Source organism: Gavia stellata, chromosome 1 (assembly GCF_030936135.1).
Source record: "Gavia stellata isolate bGavSte3 chromosome 1, bGavSte3.hap2, whole genome shotgun sequence".
In the NCBI taxonomy this organism is placed as follows: Eukaryota; Metazoa; Chordata; class Aves; order Gaviiformes; family Gaviidae; genus Gavia; species Gavia stellata.
Window position 1 is genome coordinate 121,752,378 of NC_082594.1, and position 10,896 is coordinate 121,763,273.

At 40.6% G+C, this 10,896-nt stretch overlaps 1 protein-coding gene across 1 annotated transcript in view; it reads left to right on the top strand.

The window, feature by feature from the left end:
* MYH15 (myosin heavy chain 15) overlaps positions 1-10,896 on the top strand; it is a 46,300-nt gene that overhangs the window by 18,602 nt on the left and 16,802 nt on the right. Inside the window, exons 18-29 of the mRNA XM_059820040.1 lie at positions 1,766-1,833; positions 3,259-3,346; positions 3,577-3,694; positions 3,989-4,112; positions 4,798-4,934; positions 5,313-5,568; positions 6,015-6,257; positions 6,867-7,043; positions 7,569-7,714; positions 8,308-8,398; positions 9,385-9,774; positions 10,769-10,895. Of these exons, the coding sequence (XP_059676023.1) occupies positions 1,766-1,833; positions 3,259-3,346; positions 3,577-3,694; positions 3,989-4,112; positions 4,798-4,934; positions 5,313-5,568; positions 6,015-6,257; positions 6,867-7,043; positions 7,569-7,714; positions 8,308-8,398; positions 9,385-9,774; positions 10,769-10,895 (1,965 nt within the window). The remainder of the gene's footprint in view (positions 1-1,765; positions 1,834-3,258; positions 3,347-3,576; positions 3,695-3,988; positions 4,113-4,797; positions 4,935-5,312; positions 5,569-6,014; positions 6,258-6,866; positions 7,044-7,568; positions 7,715-8,307; positions 8,399-9,384; positions 9,775-10,768; position 10,896) is intronic.

Consider the following 10,896-nt stretch of genomic DNA (forward strand, 5'->3'; position numbering starts at 1 on the left):
AACAAAGCAATTCTCTCAACTGCAATTTACTCAATGTTAAGAGAGGCAGTGACTAATTATTTAGATGCACACAGCATCAGTAGGAGTTTGCCAGTTATACCAAGGAGGCCATTAACTCAGCTAGTTTGCATAATACCTCTGAGCAATTTTGGCAAGGAAATCTGTGTGTTGTGAACACCCCAGTGGGAATTTGAGCATGCAAGTGTTCAGGATATTGCAGGCAAGTGTTGCACAAAAAATTTTGTCTATAAATACCTATGAACAAGAACAGCTCTTGTTTCCCACACTGTAGTCCTCCTTGCTAGCCACCCTGAATTAAATAAGAAATGCAAAGTTTAAGAGAGTGTTTTGGAATATTTTTTTTTATTGGTGGCAAGTAGACACTGAAGGTACCTGACCACCATTCCACATTGACCAAAGCAAAAGATTTTGCCAATACATCTTCCTTTTTGGTTGCTGTTGTTTTTTTTGCTTGACAAGGCTAATGTATGTCTGAGAACATATTTAAGCTGTATGCGTTGCACAGGACTGTTCTATTTGTGAGAAGGCAAGTAGCAAGCAACCAGAAAATTGATCTTAAGTAAATAAGACTGGCATTCATTACAAAGATGTAGGTCTTATGTCCTGAAGTTACAATCACTTACAGCCTATTTATTAGTAATCTCATTTCTATAGATGTTGTTGTCATGAATCATAAGACACTTTCTGAGGAAACAAGCAGGCTGCAGACTTCATAATGTGAATAAGAGACGGACCTGAATGTAAATAACAAAAATCCTGCCACTAGCAAATTCTTGCAGGTTACTAACTGCCTATTTGCCTGTGGATATTCCTGTCTGTCAGAATACTACCTTGCTTTTCCTCAGTGTCAGGAGAAAAGAACAGCCTGTCCAGATTAGCCTCTTCCAGTCTCGGCAGTGTCACTTTCAAAAGGGGGAAAGGTTTTGGGTAATTGCATCAAAGGCATTGCACTCCTCACTTCTGCTTTTGTGTTAACTATTGTTGACAGTGACAGAATGCCAGACCTCCTGGGAGTGATCTAATGGTCAAGTGTTTAGAAAGCTACAGCAATTGCTGTACATTTTTGGGTAATGTTTGGCTTTTGTGGAACTTCATAAAGGTTGTGTCAGAAACTAGCATTCCTTTGGAGGATCTGAGTGATTTTGACTCTGAAGCTTTAAGCCAAATTCAGGGGATGCAAAGCTACTATAGCTAAAACTGCAAATATTCACTTCCCTTTTCTAGACAAACGTTAATTGCACAAGTTCAGTGTCTGCACAGCAGACACGTGAGAATCAGTGTCTATACAGTACCATGTACAATATAAATTTTCAGTAAGCATTACTTTTCTTTATCTTTTTCTACATCACCTCACCCTATAGGCTTTTTAATGAACTACAGATGACTCTATTTTGTTAAAAGTTATTTTTCTGCCTTATTCATATTTATGGACTTCTTGCATAACAAGTGATGCTGTCTAGATCTGAAATGCAAATGTAATCCAGAAAGCTTACAGTGGTCTTTGACAAAAAACCTGAGTATGGACAAAGAGCTGCAAACTTGTGATACATAACACTTGATGTTCAGAAGTTTTTGTGTAATATTTGAGCAATCAGAGCCATCAAGTCATTAGCTACGCCTTTCATTGAAAGGAAGTTGTACTATTAGAACAGTTTGTCTGTCTTCTGTGCCCTGCCTGCACCCCTTACTGAGATACAGATTGTGATTTATTTATTTTTTTTATTATTATTATTTTTTTTCTTAGCTGACCAGGGTGGAGAAAAGAAACGCAAGAAAGGTGCTTCTTTTCAAACGGTGTCCTCATTGCACAAGGTTTGTTTACCTGATGGTCTGAGTTAAGACAATACATTGAAGGGGAATGTTAAGGATCGTAATGGACAAAAAAAAAATGAAATCCAACATCAGAATTTGATTCAGGGCTTGGGTTATCGACCTTGGCTAAGTGAATACACTGTTATTAAAACCACATGTGTGAGGGGCTGTTCCATTTTTAGCTTCTTTGAGCATTCAGGAGGTTAAGTGGTTTTTATTCTATTTGAGAAAGTGTCACAAAATGTTGTGAACAACATTTATCACTTATTTTGTGGCTTATAGCTTCATGCATGTCTTTAGAACAGGAACTGATTACAAGTAATTTGCTAGTCCCTATCTGATTACTGTTCGCCATTGGATCCTAGGGTTAGAGCAGTCATGGAAAACAAAAGTTGTTGAATGAAAAGTGGCATATAGCCTCTTTTTTCCTGAGTAACTCCCTTCTACAGGGACTGGCGTGTGGTCCTGGTGGAAGTTGTTGCTAGGATCATGCCTGGGGAAAAGTGGGGCCTGTAATTTGCCATTAGTACCATTTCTTATGGGTAACACTGAGGAAGCTGTAATGTAGGTAAACCTCAGGTGGGGAGGAAAGTAGTTATCTCCCACTAGTCATTTCATCTTGTTTGGAGGTACTCCTCATGAAGGGAAATCATGGGAAATCGAGACCTGTATCTTACCAGTTGAAGAAGTGTAAAGATAGCTGAAGGATCACTCAGGCAGTAATTTAATAATCCACAAATAGAAGCCCACTTCCCAGCACACAAGTAGCTGCTAAGTACCCAGCTCAGGTTGTCTCATTTATCATCCTGACTGGCGTATGAGAAATTTTCAGTCTGAACAGTTGTGCTGATGACATTTTATTCCATCTCTCATGGTCTCTATTTTTTGGTTACTGGAAAAAACCACTTTCCACAGAGCTTGGTGATCACTGGTAGGCACTGAGTGGTTGGCGTCTTCTGAGCTAGCTTGTTGCCTGCCTGGGAGATGTCTGATTAAGATCAATAACGGGAAAATGTTTGGCCAGGAGCACAAAAACCTAGCTTTTACGAGGAACAGTGAACTACACTCACTGGGCAGGGAAGTGACTAGGCAAAAATGCAGTTGGCTTTATAGAAGTGCTCCGCAGGATAATACTGCATCTTGCTTGCTGTTCATCTTGTTTCTGACATTCCTGGGGTTGTAAGTAAAACACGTCTTCTTAAGACTTTGCTAAAACTGATGTGGATTCCTATAATAAAGTTAATTTGTACTTTGGTTTATTTAAACACATTTCTCTGTAGTAATTTTGGTAAGATTATAATTTTGTTGGAGACTATTTAGGGAGATGACCTTAATAAACTTATCAACCAACAAGCCAAAGAAATAAGTGATTGGAATTCCACTAAACCACTAAAGCTAATTGTGTTTTTAATATGTCTGTTCTAGGAAAATTTAAATAAGCTGATGACTAACCTAAAATCTACAGCCCCTCACTTTGTACGATGCATTATCCCAAATGAATCAAAAACTCCAGGTATGGAAAACACAACAGTCTTAAAATTTTAGTATATTTGAACTATGTCATTCCAATACTTACTTCCAAGTCACCAGATTGTACTTAAATACTGTCTGTGTTGTTCACCTTATCCGATGGTGTTGCTCTTTCAGGAGATGACACCTCACATTTTCCAATTCCCTCGGTGAAATTAAGATTAAGCCCTGCGGAGAAGCTCCATTTAATTTAGCTGTGTCTCTCCCCTGTAGGTGCAATGGATGCTTTCCTTGTCTTGCATCAGCTCCGCTGTAATGGTGTCCTGGAAGGCATTCGCATTTGCCGTAAGGGTTTCCCAAACAGGGTGCTTTATGCTGACTTTAAACAAAGGTAATGCAGAGCTGAGTTGTCTCCTGTCCTAACCTATCAGTCAAAATAAGCAAAGCATGTCTTCTCATTTTTATTTGAGGCATTTTATCCCATTCAAGTTTATTTTCCATTCAGTTTGTCTGAACATGGAAGGCAGAATTCTGTTCTTGCTTGTGTCTGTGTATATGCAAAGTAGGAAATTACCCTAGGTGATTTTGGTTTTGTTTTTTTTTAACTTTTGGGGGAATTGGGGGAAGGCAGGGGAGAAAGCAGAATCTAGGCCAATTTTACTCATTGCTTATCTGTTATTAACAGGTACCGCATTCTGAATCCAGGCGCGATCCCAGAGGATAAGTTTGTGGATAGCAGAAAAGCTGCGGAAAAACTGCTGGCATCTTTAGACGTTGACCATAACCAGTATCGTTTCGGACACACCAAGGTAACCAGAAAAGACCATCACTGCTTATTAAAGAGAAAAGTGATGGATCTAATATTTAATTTGCAGAATAGGACATTATGCAATTTCTGATGGTGGCAATTAATGAAGAGTTAATAATACAAGGCACCAGCAATGTAGCAGCAAAGTGATATTAAAATTCCTCTAGCACAGCTTAAAAATTATTCCTCTGGCTCAGGCTCCCACAAAGCTTTTATTACAGCAACACTACAAGCAGACACAGCAGCAGCTGATGCTCCATGGCCCCCAGAAAAACAATAGCTTATTTAATATAATATGGGTACACTCAAACATATATGGACCACAAGATCAGCTGCAGCTTTTGAGATGAGGCCATGTGCAATTATGACATGATCCCATTAGCAGGGATCCGGGAGTTGGGAGTTGTGGTTCAGCTGACCTGCTTTGAACCCTGCCACACTTGAAAAGTGCTGTGGTAATAAAATAGTTTGGCCTATTCAAAACTGGGGAGATGAGACACAGTTTTAAAACAACTGTGGAACTGTACGGTGCAGTCCCTGATGCAAGTAGTATTTGGCCCTCTATACTCTTTTACTTTATAATGTGTCAATAAAAATACCATTCTTCTGAACAATTTCAATAAGGTCTGTGTAACTCTGCAATAAAAGAATTCGCTATGGTGAAATGACATCTGTGCGTGTACCAGGTGTTCTTCAAGGCTGGTCTCTTGGGCCATCTAGAAGAAATGAGGGATGAGAGACTTGCGAAAATCTTAACGATGATCCAGGCAAGAGCACGTGGCAGACTGATGCGGATTGAGTTTCAGAAGATAGTGGAGCGCAGGTAATCAAGGCACCCCCTTAAATCTTAGAAGATAATAGTCATTATCATTTAATTATATGTTGAATAGAGCCATTATTACAGTCCCTAAGGCTATAACTAACCCTAAATTAAAGGTTTAAAGTGGATGTATGATAAAAATAATAGCAACTGTACATTATTAGTTGCCTGCAGCTCTGGTAAAAATCAGGTTTGGAAATTTTTCGTGTCCCTGAAAATCAAGAGATATGGAGGAAGTTACTTGTACATCTTGGAACCTAGTACAAGTTCCTAATATTACTGAGAACAAAGCCATAAAACTGACTGAGACTGAAAAACATTCTCACTTTCTCAATTCAGGCTAAGCTTTAGGGAATTTTGTTTGTTTTCTTCTTAAACCAGGGATGCCCTTCTTGTAATTCAGTGGAACATACGCGCTTTTATGGCTGTGAAGAACTGGCCTTGGATGAAGCTTTTCTTTAAGATCAAACCTCTTCTGAAGTCTGCGGAAACTGAAAAGGAGATGGCCAATATGAAGGAAGAGTTCTTGAAACTGAAGGAGGCCCTGGAAAAATCTGAAGCCAGGAGAAAGGAACTTGAAGAAAAGCAAGTCTCTTTAGTTCAGGAAAAAAATGATTTGCTTCTCCAGCTCCAAGCTGTGAGTAGACACATATATTCATATATTTATTAGATGTTCTTTGAAACGCAAAGGTTTACAGACCAGAGTGTTAGTGCAATTCAATTAAAACAAGCTGTTGGTCTTGTCAGAGTCTTGCCAAAAATTAGAGCAGATAGAAAATCTCATGTTGTAGCATATAACCAGGTGGGCTAGCAATGCAAATCTTAACAGGTTCTGTCCAAGGCAATGTCCATGGCAGTTAGATATGGAAGTAGTCTTATATGTGACCAGTCGTGCTCACCACTGTCTCATCCTGTTCCGTTAATTACTTGTTGGTCTTGTCTTCTGAAATCAGGAGGTGGAAATTTTCCTTAAGCTGCTCTGTAGCATTGGATCAGGCTCTCTGACCACTTACAGGATAGGGGACAAGTGAAGAAGAAAAAGGCCAGGCAGTCATTGCTGTCCTCTTCCTTGTGCCACACCAGGAACAAGACACTCTGGCAGATGCCGAGGAACGATGTGACTTATTGATTAAATCCAAGATACAGCTGGAGGCCAAAGTCAAAGAACTAACAGAGAGGGTTGAGGATGAGGAAGAGATGAATTCTGAGCTGACTTCTAAGAAGAGAAAATTGGAAGATGAGTGCTCTGAGCTCAAGAAGGATATTGATGATCTTGAAATAACACTTGCAAAAGTAGAGAAAGAGAAGCATGCTACTGAAAACAAGGTACCTGTAGAATTTCACCATGTACTCAAAAGAGGTTGGGTATGGATTACCTTTATGACACGAGCTACTTGTCTTCTGATGGTTTTACACTGTCTGTTACACAGGCCACACTGAAGGATCAATATATACAAAGTTATTTGACCTTATGAGGGAAAAAGCGTTAACTCTGAGCCTAAGTTTCCCTTTTTCTGAAGTGAGTTTTCCTGCAATTCAGCTAAAGAAATATGTCTAGTTTGGGCATTTTTAAGTAAACTATTTTCTGCTGTAACCATGAGTTCTTCTAGCTCTTCTTAGAGCTTGTAAATGTAAAGCTCATCTCCTGTTTCTCCCAGAGAGAATCAGAAGCTGGAGTCCACCACAATGAGAGTGACACTGAAAAGAATTTAGTACATTTGAAAGAATGTACTAAACCCACCACAAGAACTGGCACACATTGGCCCCCTTGATGGCAATTTCACTGAAAAAGTCACAAGGGGTTGGATGCATGGAGAGATCCCTTTCTTTCCATCGTCTTCCTGCATACAGGTTCAGTACAGACAGTCATTTGAGCCAGGTTATGATAATCACTTGCTTGAAAGTCTTACAAATATATCTTCCTTTCTCACACAGGTCAAAAATCTGACAGAAGAAATGGCGACTCTTGATGAGAATATCAGCAAACTTACTAAGGAGAAGAAGTCCTTGCAGGAAGCTCATCAGCAAGTTCTGGATGACCTACAAGCAGAGGAGGACAAGGTCAACACACTGAGCAAAGCTAAAGTGAAACTGGAACAGCAAGTGGATGATGTAAGCTGGCTCTGCCTTCATTTTTCTTCAGGCTTGTTTGTCCACCACTTAGAGTTTTCATGAGTCTGAAATGTTGCAAAGCTTTGAAATGTATTCCTGTCCTTTTAGAAATGATCAAGGATTTAGAAATGCAAGTCCTTGTTGTACTGTTTGTAAAAAGCATAATTACAGGAATGCTATAAAAACTTAGCTGTGTAGTTCAGCCTTTGGAAGGAGTGTGATAACAAGAGAAAATCCACTTAGTTTGCATTTGCAGTGTAACTGGCATGAAGACAAAAAGAACTTTGCTGCTAAGAGAACTGTACTGCTTGCACAAATGTAAAGTGTGGACTAACCCTTATATTTCTTTAGCCCATATGTCCACTGGCTGCTAGAAAGCAAAAAACTGTAAAATAGGATGCTTGTACTTAAGTACTTCTGCTTCGCAACTTGCTGGAGCTCAGCACCAAAGTGGGCTCAGCATACATCTCACTGTTATAAACCATGTGTGATCAATATATTTAATAAGTGACTTTGTTCATAAAGCTTGAGGGCTCACTTGAACAAGAGAAGAAAGTGAGGATGGATCTAGAAAGGGCAAAACGCAAACTGGAAGGGGATTTGAAGCTGACCCAAGAGAGTGTCATGGACTTGGAGAACGATAAGCTGCAGATGGAAGAAAAGCTAAAAAAGTAAGAGACTGATTCTGTTGTACAAAATAAAGCAGTGCAGTTACCAATGTCATTTCAGACCTTTCAGATGTGTCATCCTGCTCTGATGGTGGCTAAAAGGAAATGCCATGAGGATAGAGTGTGTAGCCAAGGAGGGAGGGAAAATCACTGTTACTTGTGCACAGTATACCTGAAACATTAGAATTCATTACACTTTCCAGCATTGGGGGAAAAAAAAAAAAAGTATTTATATTTTTCATTTCTTAGAGGAGAAAGCTGAAGGAAGTCTCTAAAGTTGTTCATTCTAACTAGCTATGACAGTATTGTTGAAAGACCTGACTCTGTTAAATATATTTTTCCACTGAGTCCGAAAATAACATTGCTGTTGTACGATACAAAGAACCAGAAATAGAATTGCACAAATGCATGCAAAGTCTTGACTTGGAAACCACTGCTCAGAGGAAGATGTGTTTTCATGCAAATACCAGTACATGAGGATTGATTTCATTTTTAGAGTTTTAGAAGTTTCATTGAACAACTCATTAAAAATTGCAAAAGCCTAACTTGAAGCTACAAGGAAAATTGTCACAGTACTGTTTTCCTTTCCATGGCAGGAAAGAATTTGAAATGAGCCAGCTGAATTCCAAGATAGAAGATGAACAAGCTATAGTGATGCAGCTGCAGAAGAAGATCAAGGAACTTCAGGTCAGCTTGCTTCTTTCCTATGTATCTTAGGATCAGTTTCTCTTTGTGCATCACTGAAGGGCTTTGCAGAGACTTTTCATGGCTAGCTGCAGCTCAGTTTCAACACCCAAAGCGATGCAACTCTGTAGCTTCCCAGACTGATCCCTTTTTCCCTCAGGATGCTCAGTCTATAGTGGTTCCTTCCCAGTAGCAGGACATACGACCACGGAATGCTAGTGGTTTCAGGCAAGGCAGAAAGGCTCTGGTGTTTTGTTTTAAGCAAATAATATTGTTCAAAACCATGGAGCTGAGGGTGGATGCTGGGGAGGAGTTCAGCAGTGATAAGCATGGATTTGAAATGTAGGGGAAGGGCTCAAATGCACAGGAAATTTTCAACAGAAATGAAAAGGCCAAAGAAAGTCAGCACAGTGTAAACAAAATGTCTTGACCCAAAATATCAGCTCTGCTTTTTTGTAAATAAGGAACATTTGCATAATTTGGATGTGAAGCGTAAATTGGTCAAAAGAACTGTTTCGTAGAAAAAACTGCTCCCAATGAATATTCGTTATTCATGCAATTCCACGCACTGCTGTATTTGAAATCCTGTCTTAACACTCCTAGAGAGAAGTTACTTCAGTCACAGAGCTTTTAAAATGGGAACAGAGAGTCCCCTTCAATGACAATTTGTTGCTGCTACTCCTACTATAAAGTAACTTCTCTCACGAACTTCAGCTGAATGTCAAGTACATGAGTAATTTAGGTCAATGCACTTGACCTAAATACCTTGAACTAGAGCTTGGAGAGCAGTCTACTGTGACTCATCATTCATACTCTAGTTCAAGATCTGATTTATTGGCACAAATGGGCAAGTCCTTTAATCACTGTGCTTCCACCTGTGTTGTAAAGTGTGGACTGGCAGAAGGTTTAACAATTTGTAAGATGCTTCAAGGTATTCCAATGGGAATCATCATGAAGGTGACCCAAAGGTGCTCGTGTCTCTTTGGTAGGCTCGTATAGAAGAACTAGAAGAGGAGTTGGAAGCAGAAAGAGCTGCTCGAGCCAAGGTGGAAAAGCAGAGATCAGATCTGGCCCGAGAGCTGGAGGAATTAAGTGAGCGACTGGAGGAGGCTGGGGGAGCCACAGCTGCCCAGCTGGAGATGAACAAGAAACGCGAGGCAGAGTTCCTGAAGCTGCGGCGGGACCTCGAGGAGGCCACACTGCACTACGAAGCCACGGCCGCCACCCTGAGGAAGAAGCATGCAGACAGTGTGGCTGAGATGGGGGAGCAACTGGACAACCTGCAGCGGGTCAAGCAGAAACTGGAAAAGGAGAAAAGCGAGCTGAAGATGGAAGTGGATGATCTGTCATCCAACATGGAGCAGATGGTCAAGGGAAAAGTAAGGGTCCTGAGGCTTCCCAAACCCCCACATGTCATGTGCAGCTAAGGCTGCTCGGAAGGTTTCCCAGGACACCTGGTAGGGCTGGAGTGTCTTAGAAGGTGATGTCTTGCAATCCGAGGGTGCTTATGTGCAGCGTCCCGCTTTCCCCAGATGGTGGTATAACCCTTCTTACCTGGAGATGGGACAGCAATTAAGATGGCCTGTCTAAAACACATAGTGCATCCCCAGTCCCAGGCATATTGTTTACCCATGTATCTCAGAGGACAAAACTGTGTCACTTAAATTATGCTCCCCCAGGCTGGCGATGACTGGGGTGATGCCACCCAAATCTGGATATCTCCCATCCTAAGCAGAGTCCTCTCAGAGCCTGCCCTTGGTTCACAGTTTTGACCTATGTTAGCAAGGAGTGCAAAGCAAAGGCTTGAATAACCGTCATGTGTATTTTTATTTCCCATGGCTGAATTGTGGATTTTGTTTCCTGAGTAGATAGTCTTGGTAGCTTTCAGAGCACTCTAAAGAGTTCTTTCAGTGCAAGTGAAGAAAAGAAATTTCAGTATTCTTAGAGTTAGAAAGCTATCGTCAAACTGAATTTATGATAAATGGCAATTAAAGCAGAATTAGTAAAGCAATTTTCACTGTAGGTGATTTTCCCACCTAGCAATTATGAGGAGGCTATGCCTGAACTTTATAGGCATGTGATTGCTTTTGAAGTTCTTGCAGAGTCTTTTTATGCTGGTCCTTCCATTCAGAATGCAGTTCAGGGAAAACAAATGGGGAAGGTGGTCTGATGGGGAAACCCCTGGCCTGGGACTGTAGACACAGGGCTACTATTCCCCCATCTACTGCTGTGGTATTTGTGTCTTTGCTATCTGCCATTTCTCTGAAAGACAAAGAAAAAAAAAAAAAAAAAGATGCATTTGGAAGGCTACAGCTTCCAAACGACTGCCTGGAGGCTACAGCTCTCTTTGTCTTTTCTCCTGGTTCCTGTTAGGCGAATGCAGAGAAGCTTTGTCGCACTTATGAAGACCATCTGAATGAGACAAAAACAAAACTGGAGGAAATGACTCGCCTCATGAATGACCTCACTACTCAGAAGACAAAACTCCAGAGTGAGAATGG